Source organism: Coptis chinensis, chromosome 3 (assembly GCF_015680905.1).
Source record: "Coptis chinensis isolate HL-2020 chromosome 3, ASM1568090v1, whole genome shotgun sequence".
Classification (NCBI taxonomy): Eukaryota; Viridiplantae; Streptophyta; class Magnoliopsida; order Ranunculales; family Ranunculaceae; genus Coptis; species Coptis chinensis.
Genome location: NC_141458.1, coordinates 89,292,357 through 89,307,357, shown reverse-complemented (window position 1 = coordinate 89,307,357; position 15,001 = coordinate 89,292,357). Strand labels below are relative to the sequence as shown.

At 34.1% G+C, this 15,001-nt stretch overlaps 1 protein-coding gene across 1 annotated transcript; it reads right to left on the bottom strand.

Moving 5' to 3' along the window:
- Positions 1-10,036: 10,036 nt before the first annotated feature.
- Positions 10,037-12,836, bottom strand: TIP4;1 (tonoplast intrinsic protein 4;1). The gene is made up of 3 exons (XM_086603199.1): positions 12,582-12,836; positions 11,917-12,158; positions 10,037-10,571 (listed from the first exon to the last, which is right to left on the bottom strand). Exons 1-3 carry the CDS (start codon positions 12,706-12,708, stop codon positions 10,197-10,199), a joined length of 744 nt encoding a protein of 247 aa, XP_086459325.1. The 5' UTR covers positions 12,709-12,836; the 3' UTR covers positions 10,037-10,196.
- Between the last annotated feature and the right edge of the window lie 2,165 nt (positions 12,837-15,001).

Genomic DNA, 15,001 nt, shown 5'->3' with positions numbered 1-15,001 from the left:
GAAGCACAAATTCTACACCTTTATCAAAAACTTAGCATTGAAAAAGAAACCTTAGCTTTTAAATTCTTGTAGAATTGTCATGAGGTCATCTCAGCTAGGGGAGCTGTGAGAGTTTTCAGGTTGGTTTATGCTTCTTCAATATGCATTTCCTCCTTATGTAATAGTAAAGCTTCAATGTCACCCTCTAAGTCAAGAGTCATCCCTTTAGATCAGATGGTGTCTCTAGCACTATTAGGTGAGATGTGATTGTATACCCTCTAGTTCAGACGAGCTATATTCACTATAGTTGAACTGCCCTTGATCTTTATCTGTAACAATTGTATGGGTGTCCTCTATATATATTAAGTTAGTGAGAAATTCATGTACTTATGGAGTATTTGAGGAACATGTGCTGAAATTTCATTGTTTCAGTTCACTAAATGCTTGTCTGACATAGTTCCTTTGAACATTGGGATTTAGTGGAGTTGGAAAGTACCTAGACTTTTGATACTGGAAGAGACAGTTAGACTGTATATAAAGTTATAAGCCTAACTTGTGCGGCTATTGTATATGCCTCTAGACATGTAGAAAACTATTTGGTTTGTCGTACAGTCAATAATAATTGAATAAAATATTAAAGAAAATCATGTGTATAAGGGCCTTGCATCCATTGAATAAAAATTTCCACATCTCCACGCGACCCAAGGCTGGCTACAAATTTATATTTCAAATATGCAAATTAACATATGCCCAAGCATGCCTCACACATATGTAGAAGGGTTTCCCTAGTCTTTGCAGGTTATTGCTGGAAGTAGCATTCCTACTTATAAGAGAACATAAGCACACTCTGTATCTTTGCAGGTTATTGCTGGAAGTAGCATTCCTACTTATAAGAGAACATAAGCACACTCTGTATCCTACATTCTTACCTAGTTTCAGGAGTTGATTAGTCACACTTTATAAGTTAACAACATAAGAAAATCACATATTAATAGAGCAGATATCGTACCACAAGAGGAACAATATACACTAATATAGAGACTTAGTGTTCCACTTTCCCACTTCATTGTCATCTTGTTTCTTTGTTGGAGAGTTTAGGAGAATGACAAATCTCGTCCCTCCCTCCCACTACACCATAATAGGATATTTGCAACACGCACTTTTTTTGCTTTGCAACGGTTATTTACCGTTAGCAATGTTGTAAAGCGTTACTTTATTTTGGTGAATTTCCGGAATTAATTGCTAATACTTAAAAATCGTTTGAGAAGTGTTACAAATCCAAAAACCCAAAACAACATCGAAATTTCAAAAAGAGGGAAAACAAAAAAGAAATCGCGCTCGATATGTCGAAATAGAAAACCTCTCTTTCTCTCTCACAACTGCTAGGTTAGGGTTTTCTTATCTTAGCTAGTGACTACCGATAGGATGCCCTTTTGCCAAATTCCAACTGTATCTAAAGAAATCAAAGAGGTAAGAGTGGAGCAAGTATCAAGCAATATATTGTGCATATTTGACTAAGTACGCAAACACATAAGTTTTGTTTCATTCATAACTTGCATAGTTGCACTAGTGCATACATAGCTAGTCATGGAATGAATACTATATATATATTATGTAGCAATGGAGCACATGACCTTCATTGTTCTTTATGACCCGCTATACTAACTCTACAAGGACGCGTGGCTCGACCACGTGTCAATGTCTTCACAATTTATCATTATTTGTTGACTTTTTAGGTTTGGTTTTCCCTATTGGTGGACTACTCAGTATCTAAGTTTGTATTGTGCTTAATAAATATAAAGCAAGTTAGACAAATCTTTCGTACAACTCTTTCTTATATTTTTTTTTATCTACAATTTCTCTGCCCCATTTATCTCCGTGTTTGAAACTAATGTCTTGATGACTAGATGCTTCTAGTTGGGTGTCATGGTTAGAGAATCCATATTATTTGCTCTATATATTATCATTGGACACAAGTGTTTGTTTGAAAATTTGAATTTCACTTGGTACAAAGTAGGTCGATCTGCTCTATACATTGTTATGTTCCGACCCCTCTTTTTTAGGAGTTATGTTGGGTCCATGGCTTGTTAGTACATGTTGATGCAGGACAATATTTTTGGACAGTCCTTAGTTTATAGAAGTGGTACTTTTGTTTATATAAAAAGTGTTTCAAAGCCTTTTAGAATAGCTAGATAGATCATTTTGTTGTCATTCAATGTGTTGTTCAGTGTATTGTATAGGGTATCATTTTGTTGTCTTACTTCCTTTAGGTGGATTTTCAAATATTTAATTAATTGTATGAGTTTAATTAGTACTATTGTATTTCTAAGTCCATTATTTGTTTTGTGATTTTTTAGGAATTAGATGGACTTTGTGGAGCTGCACTAGGATTTATAGTGAGTGAAGCCATCACCAATACTTGGTATTGCAATGATTCGAGATTGCTTGGAAAATCGTATTGAATATGTTACCCTTATTTGTAAATATGAATTTGTAACTCTTAGAAAATATTTTGAAGTTATATTGCATACATGGTTTAACGAATATTCTAATTTTTTTTTTTTTTTTTTTTTTTGCTTGTGTTTGCTATTATTTACTTATCAAATGGTATGAAAAGACAATGGGGACTTCATCATGGAATTGAGATATTTGTTTCAATATGGAAATGAAATGTTTGTTTCAATATAGAACAAGTAGTGTTATTTTTGCAGGTTAAGTGCGTCCTAATAAAATTGGGCAGGTTTAGCTGGTTTCTACAAAATATGAGATTTTTTTTTTATTTGCAACCCATCAGCAATAGTTCATAACCGTTACAAATTTAAAAATGTTGCTAAAATTTTGTACGAAACAGGCATAGACAAGCGTTACAAATAATATTTGCAACGCTTAAAAACCGTTGGAAAGTTTTTCTTGTAATGGTTAATAAGCGTTGGAAATTTCTATTTGCAACGGTTAGTAAACATTGGAAATTTCAGTTTGCAACGGTTAATAACCGTTGGAAATTTTTGTTTGCAACGCTTATTAACTGTTGCAAAAATTTCCAACACTTTACCCATGCCATATTTGCAATGCTTAAAAAACGTTACGAAAATTATTAGCAACGGTTTTTTGCCATTGCAAATAACCTGTTATGGTGTAGTGGTTAGATTTTTAAACACTTTCCTAATCTCATCAAAATTCTTGTCCTTTTTAGACACAACTAGTCTTTGGGGAAACGGTGGTTTTTCTCTATACGTAGCATAAGGGTCAACAATATTATTAACCTTGTTTTTATCTTTTGCCATTTTCCAACTAGGTTTCCATATTGGAACCTCTACAGGTGTAGGATCATCAATTTCTATTATGTGGTATTATAAGGTTTTCCCTTTTGGTTGTGGTTTAACTGGTACTTCTACAGCTGTAGGGTCTTCAATTTCTATGATAGTATTTGGTATGGTTCCATTTTTAGCTTCCGTTTGTGGGCAATCTTCAGGCATAGTCACTTTATTATCAACTATTTTACCCGAACGAAGGGTAGTGACTGCCTGTAGGTCCCCTTAGTTTATATTACCATTATATTGAATATTGTTTACTTTGAAGGCAGTGTTTGTTGACTTAGCATTAGGCACAACTTGACCTAAAACCACTCCTTGTTGGTTGTTATTTTGGTTATGAGACATGTTAATAACTTTTTGGCACAAAGACTGCATCATTTGCATCGTTTGTTATAGCATGTTAGTGTTTTGATCATGCCGATCTTTCATCAAGTTGGAGTTTTGTTGCATAATTTGATTTTGTTTTTCCTGCAAGGTCACTAATACGTCCTCTGTAGATGGTTTAACTGGTGGAGTGACTGGAACTAAGGCTTGGTGCATGGTCATGTCTTGATGTTGATCATTCTAGGTCATGAGCACTAAACTTCTGTTCTGGTCACCTAAATCACCTTGTCCTAGATGTTGGTTAAATTGGTTGAAGTTTGTAATGGGCCTAACATTTTGATAATTAATACATGGGGGTGTAGGTTATTGTTGTTGATTATAATTAGTGTTTTGCATCCATTATATGTTAGGGTTGGTGAAAGTGTAATTATCTACGGGTTGTGGTGGCGGTGATCCATAGAGTAAGGGACTAAAGGAATTGGTATGGTTAGGATTAAAACATACATTACATGGAGGGGAGTTGATGTTCATGACTGGAGTGGGTATCGCTTCTTGTTTATGCACAGAGAGGGCATCGACCTTTTTAGTGAGGGATTCAATAAGAGTTTTAAGTTCATGGTTAGGTTTTACCTCAAACATACTGGTTGCCTTAACTGTTGAAGAAGAAGTATTAGAGCGGGAGTAATCGTTACCTCTCCAGTTGCTACTTTTCTTGGATTGATTATCTAAGAAGTTATAAGCATCTATGGCTCCTTTACTTAAGAAATTACCTCCGTTCATGATGTCTAACGTCTCCTTATGGTGTTGAGATAGGCTTTTGAAGAAGGCACGAACTAGTGTGTCTTTACCAAGATTATGATGGGGACATTCTACTAGAAGATCAGTGAAACGATTCCAAGCCTCATAAAAGGATTCTTAAGGCTTTTGGCAAAAGAAGTGAATATTTTGTAGCATCTCATCAATCTTTTGTGGTGGGTAGAATTGTTCCATAAATAGTTCAACTAGTTTCTCCCATGTGTCGACAGAGTTTGGCTTTTGTGCTGTTAGCCAAGCTGCTGCTTTATCAGCTAGGGTGAAAGGAAACACCCTTAGCTTTATTTGTTCAGGTCTTACGTTAGGATGATGAAATGTAGTAATTACTTGTTGTATCCTACGTAAGTGTTGATAAGGTTTCTCATGGTCTAAGCCATGGAAAACAGGTAGCAGATTAAATATATTGGGGGGGGGGGGATTCTAAAATCTCTCGTAGTATCTGCAAGAATTATGTAGGACTCAGGTCCATCATTTAAAGCCTTATAAAAATCAGAGAGGGTCTCTCTGCTATTTCTTCACCCATTGCTACAAATGTAGTTAGGATGGATGTAGGTGATGTGTGTATTTCTAGATAGGTGATTATTTTTGCGTCTATGATAAACTAATAAGGCAGGTTAATGCATACTAGATCTTAATCTCATGCAAGTTTTAAGTCCAATATGAAATTCCTAATGAGCATGCAAAAATAAGTTTGATTATTACTAGAAATAGAATCCTCTTATAGTAGATTTGATGATGTAAAGAGGTGTTACCTGGAGCGTCCTTGCTACGCGTATAAATAGCACCTTCAACAGCCTTGAAGTACATCTACTAAAAACTTTTCAAACCAACGGCCATGCCACTTAAGAATTGAGGGAGGTTGTCCGTGCGTGCACGTTCCTTAATCAGATAACCCCAATTCTTTCAGTTTCTAGACACCGTATAGTATGGAAAAAAAATTTATGCAATTACTGGAGTAGTTGGGCATACGAGTATTGTACTATACTCGTGAGGTAATATTGCAATTAATATAAAAAAATGAATTTATTCTACTTTTAACAGGGCGCGAGCGCACTCAAAAATAGGCTAAATTGGGTGTGGTGCGCGATTTGTATTTTTTTTTCCGTAAATTTAAAGGAGTGCGGGACACGCTTCAGAATAGGTCAAATTGGGCACGGGTCGCGACTAAGGTGTAATGCGCGGGGGGCGTTGTGTGAAGACAATTTTAGAATTCTAATTTTTTTTTTTTTTTTTTTTTTTTTTGTCTTGCTCGTAAAATAAAAAAATAGTAGGTTGAAATTTTTAGGGTCAGGTCACGGGAGGGCAGTGCGTTGGTTGAGCAACTCGTATGCACTCAAACAGTAGCAGAAATATTTCAGAAAATCATGAACAGTGAAAACAATGTTTTGGTGTGTGAATAGTGAAAACAGTTTTGCTTATTCTAAACACGCTATACGTAATAAAGCAAGATGGCAAGCGGCGCCATTTGACAAGAGAAGAAAATTAAATGTGAAAACAGTAGTTCTAACATGCTAAAATCATTCTAATCAAGTTATAATTATATTATCTAAACATGTGTTGAAGAGGAGAGTAATCGTTTTCGATCCACTCTTGCTTGCACGTACTTGTAACGAATCTAGACTAAACAAATATGAAAATAGTAGAAATAAGTGAGATAACAGTAGATATAATGATGATCGATAAAAGGATATAGAGAGGGGTAATCCACCACACTATTCGATTGGCTATTAGTTAGTCATCGAATTGAATATTAATCCCTAGTTAATACCAAGTCCTCTAGGATCAAGGCTTCACTAGCATGAGAGTTTAGCTCCACTACAAATCTCTTTGGTGGTGGCTCTAAACTCTAATTCTCTATTATGAGCTCTATCTCTAGACACTCATAACAAAGAACTTAAAGTTCTTTTATGCAAAACAATAAAAACTAATAGCTACTCATCCTCACATGGCTTCATAAACCTCCTCTAATGGAGGTTTAGCCTTGTTTCATTGGATGTTCTAAACTAAAACAATAATATAAAGACATTAAAATAAATAGACAAGAATTGAATTGAAGAACTAAAGCTTTTATTGATGGGGAATTAAATGGAGGCTACAATTATAAACCTAATTTTAACCCTAAACTAAACTACAACTACACTAAACTAATGGGGAGGAAGGAAGAATAATTTTAGCCTTAACTCTCATTATATAGGAGAGGGTTAGGTTTACATTTTCGTGCATGGGCCAAAAATGGGGACTTTGGGCCTCTAATGTGAGCCCAAAGTCCATTAGGTTAAGTTAAAATAGGCAACAGCTGCTGGATTCGCTGCCCTTTTTGTCTACTTTTACAGTTTTGATTGGGTCAAAGGTGGATCCGTTGGAAAGCTTATTCAGATCCGGACATTTTGACATAAAGTAGGCCCAATTCCAAGGCTCTCGAGTCTAAAGATACGCCCATTTGAAGTTCTATTGACTTTTATGTTCTTTTTCTACCCAAATTGACTTTGATTTCCCAACTTTGATTGGGCTTGAAAAAGGCTTTTCTTTATGATTCTTGGGCTTTAAACGTAGAACTTCATCAGCAATCATCTTGACTCGTTTTCCATGCAAAATGGCGTCTTTAAGCACATAAACAACTTCAATACCTAAAATACATAAAAACACGTAAATATTACTAACTCTTATTTATTATAAATATAATTGGCCTAAATAGAATACTTTTAAGGGGTTTAAACTACATTTTTGGGTGCTTATCAAGTCCTAAACAAATTATGTCAATGTGGAATAGAAACATGTGGAGTATATAACAAATTATGAACCACAAGACTAAAGTGTTCACCCTCGTCATCACCATCGTCATCACAATCAATATTATCCTCAAAACCATCATCCATATTAGGAACCTCATTTGCAAGAGCAATATTATGTTTTCGATACTTATCTGAAGAATGACTAGATTTACCGCACTTATAACACATACCAGGTTTGGGACAGAGATATGGATTGGTGGATGGAGGTTTAGGACTTTGTGTTGTTAGTGTTATAGGAATTTGGGAAACGAGTTGAGCGGGTATTACGACGGTTTGGGGGTTGATGATAAGGAGGTGTTTTATAAAGAGAGGTGGTAGGTTGGGTAGGGTTATCATATGGAGTGGATTGGGTAGAAGGGACTTGTGAAGATGGAGATGGTGAAACACTAGAAGATGGTGAATTATGATAAGATGGGTTGGATTTAAATGGTAGGGATCTTTAGTTATATGAAGGATAGCTAAAAGGTTTAGGTCACTCCATGAATTGTTCAACCTTAAGTGCATTATTAATAGCGGCATGTAAAGTGGAGTGTTGATGTGAAGCTAGATCTTTCTGAATATTCCATGATTATGACGGTGTTCTAGGGTTGATACCCAGTTTGAAGTTGAAGAACATTCCCAAGATGTAAATACTGGTTTTCTTCTGTTTAGAGTATCTTTGGATTGAAGATTTTTATTGAAGGATTTGTGTCTCACCACCCATAGTGTTGATACAATCTTTCCCCATTGAAGTTCACAACAATAAGTCAAAGGTAGGAATTTTCAATAAATTCCAACGCTGGTCACCGATCGCCGAATTTCGACTACCGGTGACTAGAAAACGTGAATTCCTATGTATAAACTCTTTGGCTTTGATACCAAGTAGAATTTTATAAAGCGAAAATATTATTATGTTTAGATTAAGATTACAATAGGACTCACTCTCGATATATAAGAGGAGAACACATACTCTAGCTGATAACTACTCAATGTGGGACTAAACCACATACTAAAACTTAGATATCTCAATAGTTTCCTTACTAATGCGTATAGCTTGTATTTTAAGTTCACTTCATTGTACTTGATATATATATATATATATATTGAGCAGGTTCCGTTTACCATACTTTTTATACCATAGTTTATACCATACCCCATAACCTTATCTACAACATGAATTATAACCTAATTTTTTGTAGATGTGTTCAACTAACCATGAAGATCACCTCGATAAAATTTCACCTTATTTGATAATGTTTAACTATGTCAAACAATAATTACAAAATCGAAAAATCTGAACCGTTAAAAAAAAATCAAAGTTTACAACTACTTTTAACTAGGTTAGAGATTTCCAAATGAGATGAATTTTTGTGAAGATGTTATCTATGATTAGTAAATCATATCTACAAATTATTAGCACTTAATTCATCTTGTAAGGGGGTGTAGTATAAACTATGGTATAAAAAGTATTGTAAACGGAACCTGCTCGTATATATATATATAGTTTTGCTCTAGTGAGGAATTTCCGGATAAAAAAACTTCCGTACCAAACAAATTCACGTGACTTTTTTTCTCTCCATTTTTTTCTCTAACCCAAGGTTTTGCTGGATTTTTGTATGTAAACTACTAAATTGTGGTGATGTCAAACAGTGTATTTTCTTTGTTCTAGGAATTTTCTTTCTTTTTCTGAGTGGGTAGAATGATACTTGTTCAGGAACTTTAATTTATTTCACGAGTAATGCTGGATTGAGTTAGATCTTAGACACTAGGATTGTGATATGCCCACTTGTGGCCTATAACTTGGATATGGCGATATGATTATATGACACACTTCGGAGAAATTTGGCAATTTCGGGGTATACTTACTACAGAGTACAGATCACTAAACAGGGATAACTTTTATAGACTTTGTTGCGGGGAAAGAGGGCTTTATTGTTTCAAGAAGCCTGCTGTTGCTGTTGATTGCACAAACAAAAAAATCACTGACTTTCACTAGATCACACAAAAAACAATAATAAAACTTTTAATAGATTAACTTCACCCGTATCAGTTGCTGGTGTGTGTGTCTGTTTGAAGTACGTTCAAATTTACCAAGGCTTTGAAGGAGTTGGGGCAACAGACCAAGTAGCTAAGTGGTCTCATCAGAGTGCATAAACTTGTTAAAGGTCTTGTGTTTTTCCCAGGCCGTCCTTGGTACCTAGCGTCTAGGTTGGGCATAGCCCCAACAAAAAAATCTCGGCTATTATGGGTGTGGTTATCTCGCATGAAGCCAAATGAGATCAGATGTTTGGAGTTTGGTATTGGCTATCGTTTCACATATTAGTATGGTACTTGATTCCCTTCGAGTGAGACGAGTCCAATATGTCCTTATGTCAGAAACAGTGGAACAAACTTATGTCAGAACAGTAGAACAAGAAATTAAAAGAGGAGAGAGGCGTGAGAGAAAATTGTTTGATAAAGTGGAGAGAAAGGAAAGAGAAAGATAGTGTGTGGGGTCAAAGAGAATGAATAAAGTGGAGAGAGATAAAGGGTTGGGTTGGAGAAAAAAATGGAGAGAATTGAAATGAGAGGAATTTTTTTTTGTCCGAAGATTTTTATCCCGAAAAGTCCTTACTAGAACAAAAAAATATATATATATATTTTATATATATATATATCCTATATATATATTTTATATATATATATATATATATATATTTAGTACTAGAACAAATATATATATATATATATATATATATATATATATATATATATATATATATATAAAAGAACACCATATGTATGTTGGTAGAACTAAGAACACCATATGTAATTGTACAAATAGAGATCAAGCCAGAATCACAAACGCCAACTTAATCATTAGCTAACTAAAAACTACATAATAAATGCTGAACTTGCATAACTTGACGACATAAATAATAGAACAAGGCACTGCCAGCATAGCAACATTAACCGATAGAAATTATGACAAGGGGTTATTGCCAAGGAGAAAGTTTTAGAAGTCTTCTTCTCTAGGGAGAGGCTCATGAGATTTAAAGATGAAGAAGTTCTCATATAAGAAGCCTGCAAGACTTCCACCAACCAAGGGCCCAACCCAATACACCCAATGATCTGTCCAGATACCACTCACTAGAGAAGGCCCAAAAGATCTTGCTGGGTTCATGGATGCCCCAGAAAATGGCCCACCTGCTAGGATGTTGGCCCCTACTACAAAGCCAGTAAGTATTGGGCCTAGTCCATCAATAGATCCCTTCTTCGGGTCAACTAGAGTTGCATAAACTGTGAACAAGAGGGAGAAGGTGAGAATTATTTCCCATATCAGTCCTTGCAGAGGTCCTACTCCACTAGCAAGTGTATGTGGTGGAGTCTCCTGCAGAAATGTCAACCACATATATCAGAAGAACAATTAGTTGTACAAGAATGGATTAGTGTGGTGACTGCTAAGATTGTTCAAACTAATGAATACTTTAAAGGATCCGGTTAGTTGTACAAGAATGGATTAGTGTGGTGACCATAGCTAGTAATCAGCAAATTATAATGTTTGGCGAATAAAACGAATAATTCGGCGAATTTTTGAATGATACGGTTTAATTCGCGAATTGGTTGGGCCGGGCTTATAATTGCCGAATTATAATGTCCGGATCTTTGAAATTCAAAAAACGGGCCGGGCCTTAGTTGGAACAAAAAATAAATGTGTTAGTAATAGTAAAAAGAACAAAAAATTTGACATTTGTATTATTTTTTCATGAATAAAATTGTAAAAATAAAAATAAAAACGTTATGTACTTATATATCAAAGTTTTAAATATAAAATATATAGTTGAATTTTAAAAGAATGCATTTGTATTATACCCGTTTAAAACACGTATATCGTATTTTTACCGTCAGCATTTTATTGGACCGATTATTTAAAAGTACTATTGTTGAAAATTTCGAATCTTAGACGAATAATTGCCGTATCGAATTTTTGCCGTCCACAAATTTACTAGCTATAGTGGTGACTACTAAGATTGTTAAGTAATGAATACTTTAAAGGGTCCGGTTCCCGAGACTCAACTTTTTTTTATTCAATTTTGACTCAAATTTATAACCCTTAGATTGGTTCCATCTAAGGGTCTAGATTTTAACAATAAAACATTTGAAATTGATGACGTCATGAATGAATCCTCTACTTTAATTTTCCTCCCACTTCTCTCTCCCCTCCGATGTTTCAAAGTACAATGCCCATATATTCCTCTTTACCCAATATGAAACTATAAAAATGAGATTTAAACAATAAAAATATTAAAATATTAAAATTTTGCATTAAGAATGAACTAGGTTGATTTTTATTAAACCAATGTTTTCGTTGTTGTTAGTATTCTCTTTGTCTAGAAAAAAATTATAAAACTTAAAACATACAAGAGAATAGGAAGAAGATTGATCTGTTTTAGTTATGTATATTCTCCTTTTTGTTTTTTTTTTTTTTTTTTTTAATGAGTTATGCATCTTCTTTTATAATGAAGAAGATGGAAAAAACGTAATAAAGAAGAATAACTCACTGATTCCTTTTACAATGTATTTTTTTATTATTATTATTTTTATGTTTTTCTTTGTAAAGGCTGCGATTGACGGAGAAAAAAACACGATGGTAGAGAGAAATTCATCACAACCGGACCTACTTTAAATGGCACATTCCATCAATCCATCAAGTGTAGAGAAATTGTTTGACTCACCATTCCACCAGTGAGATAGCTGAGAAGAAAGCAAGCAAGAGAAGCGGCTAACAGTTGATCAATCCAATAGAGGACGGATCTGAAAATGGTGATGTGTCCACCAACGGCGAGACCAATGGTTACAGCAGGATTAAGATGCCCTCCGGAGGTATTTAGACCAGCCGAGATCATTACCGCTACTACTAATGCATGCGCCAAAGCGATGACGAACAATCCCAATAGTGAATCTCCGACTAACTTATCTGCAAATTAGAATTGTATAAATAGTTGCTGATTGAAAAAGATAGATACATAAATAGATAATATTTTTTTACTTGATCCCAGTTGTATACCGGCCAACACATCTTTTCCAAGCCCAGAAATAATGTGATCACTACTAAAAAAATGTTCAAAACACACACAGAGATACACACTTATGCTTTACCCTTCGAAAGTGCTCAACAACCTCGGATTGAAATAAATGATCATGGAAATGAATTAGTTATTTCATATATTGCTCATAACTCATAAGATCGACCAGGATCACAGGATTAGTTTGATCTACTACTTATGCAAAAATTCCACAGTTAAGAATCAGTAGTCAACATAAAACTTGGTGCCCAGATGCATCAAAAGTAAAGCAGCTTCAATTTTCTTAAGGGTTAGTAACAGAGAAAATGTATTACTTGCAGTCATGGCAGAACCAACACCAGCAAAGACAAAAAGAAAGGTGCAGATGAACTCTGCGACCAGAGCTCGAATGCAGTCCGGCTGTGTCACCTCTCCAGCACTACCCAATGCGATCTTCGCCATTGTAAAAATGTAATGAATCGCCACTCCACACTTGCCACCAAAAGTTATCTTGTATATATAGACTGATAATAAGGCTATTCTTTGTAATTTATTTATAAAATACAAAGATTCCCACCATGCACGTCTCCTTTCTGACATATTTTAGCTAGCTTGCAACCTATAGGGAAGAAGAAAATTTTGGATCACTAATATGCCCTTTGAATATCTTTGTATTACCATATACGTGAAAATTAAAAGTCTACTTGATTTGTATCCCACAATATTTTGTACACATGCGATTTGTATATTTTATATTTGATAGAGATGCATTATGAATTATGAGTTTTAAGATGCTCATTAATAATATTTTAGACAAAATAATATCGAATTCTTGTTCAGAGCGATCGAGTTAGTTTTGATTAAGGATATATAAGATCGCTTTTTGATGATTTTCAGTTACTAATAAAGTAAAGTAAGGTGATTCCATTTGGCACTCATCAAATTGGAATGGGCAATCCCTAAAATTTTTTTTTTACAAGTTTGTCATATTATAAGTTTGCCATCAAAGCCCAGGCCCAACAACCAATTCAACTGGTATCGCAAAAACGAACTCTCCGAGCGTTTCTGCTTACACTCAAACGACATAACTATATCGTTTGAGTATACACTCAAATGACTTGGCCAAGTCGTTTGAGTATACACACAAACGATGCCAAGTCATTTGAGTATACACACAAATGATATGGTCACGTCGTTTGAGTGTTAGTTTGAGTAACACTCAAACTACATGGCCAAGTCGTTTGAGTGTATACTCAAACGATATGGACAAGTCGTTTGAGTGTTACTCACACTAACACTTAAACTACGTGACTATATCGTTTGGTATACACTCAAACGATATGGCCAATTCGTTTGAGTGTATACCAAAACGACGTGATCATATCATTTGAGTATGGTCACGTAGTTTGAGTGTTAGTTTGTGTAACACTTAAACGATATGGCCACGTCGTTTTGGTATACACTCAAACGACTTGGCCATATCGTTTGAGTGTACACTCAAACGATGTGGCCACGTCGTTTGTGTGTGGATTTTACATTTGGCTAATCATTTGGTATCACATGCAAGTGGGTCGTTTAATTAGGACTTATATGGGGAGATATGGTGAAGTCGTTTGGACATAAACACCAATTACACTTTTCTTATAATTCAAATAATTAATCGATTATAAGTGTAAAATAATTTATTTAAACAATTATGTGCAAAATTGAATTAGTAATGATCAACTATCAACACATTCCAATTGAATTAGGAAAATTAGAAATCAATTTAAAATATTGGGTTAGAAACAACACAATTACACCAACACAACATGCACTCTGGACTCTTTATCTGTTATGACATAGTCACTTATCTTTATAACCAAGTTAAAACATGTAATCAAACATGCTAAAATCTAGAATAATAATTTGTTTTATATCTAAACTTGTTATTATTATTATTTTTTTCAATTATGAATTATAAACTAGTTGGGGTTTGGAGTTCAGGGTTCAGGATTCTGGGTTCAGGGTTTAGAAATTGTGTACCAACATATTTCACTTAATTATTTGAAATAATAATTTGTTTTATATCTAAACTTGTTATTTTTTATTTTATTTTTAAAATTGTGAATCATAAACTAAGTTGGGGGTTTGGGGTTTAGGGTTTACAAATTTTGTACCAACATATTTTACTTAATTATTCAAAATAATAATTTGTTTTATTTCTAAACTTATTTTTTTTTTTCAAATTTTGAATCATAAACTAGTTTGGGGGTTTGAGGTTTGGGTTTAGGGTTTAGGGTTTACAAATTTCATACCGACATAAAAAAATTTTAATTTCAAACATATTTCACTCAATTATCCAAATCTAAAATAATAATTTGTTTTATATCTAAACTTGTTATTTTCCATTTTTTTTTATTCAATTGTGAATAATAAACTAGTTTGGGGGTTTAGAGTTTAGGATTTACAAACTTATTTCACTCAATTATTCGAAATATATCAAAATTTCAAATATATATATAGAATACTCATTACTCCTCCATGCTCATTTTTTCATCAAAATTCTTACTCTTTACATAGAATACTCAAGTTTCTCTACATATTAGAATACACAAGTTTCTCTAAATGGAACATGAAGATGAAGAAGAAGCATTTGAGGTAATGTTTGATGTGCAACAACAAATTAGAGAAGGAGAAAATAGAAGATATGTTGAAAGTAAAGAAATGGAACAAAATGTTGAAGGTCAAGGTGAAGAATTTGAAGAATTTGAAG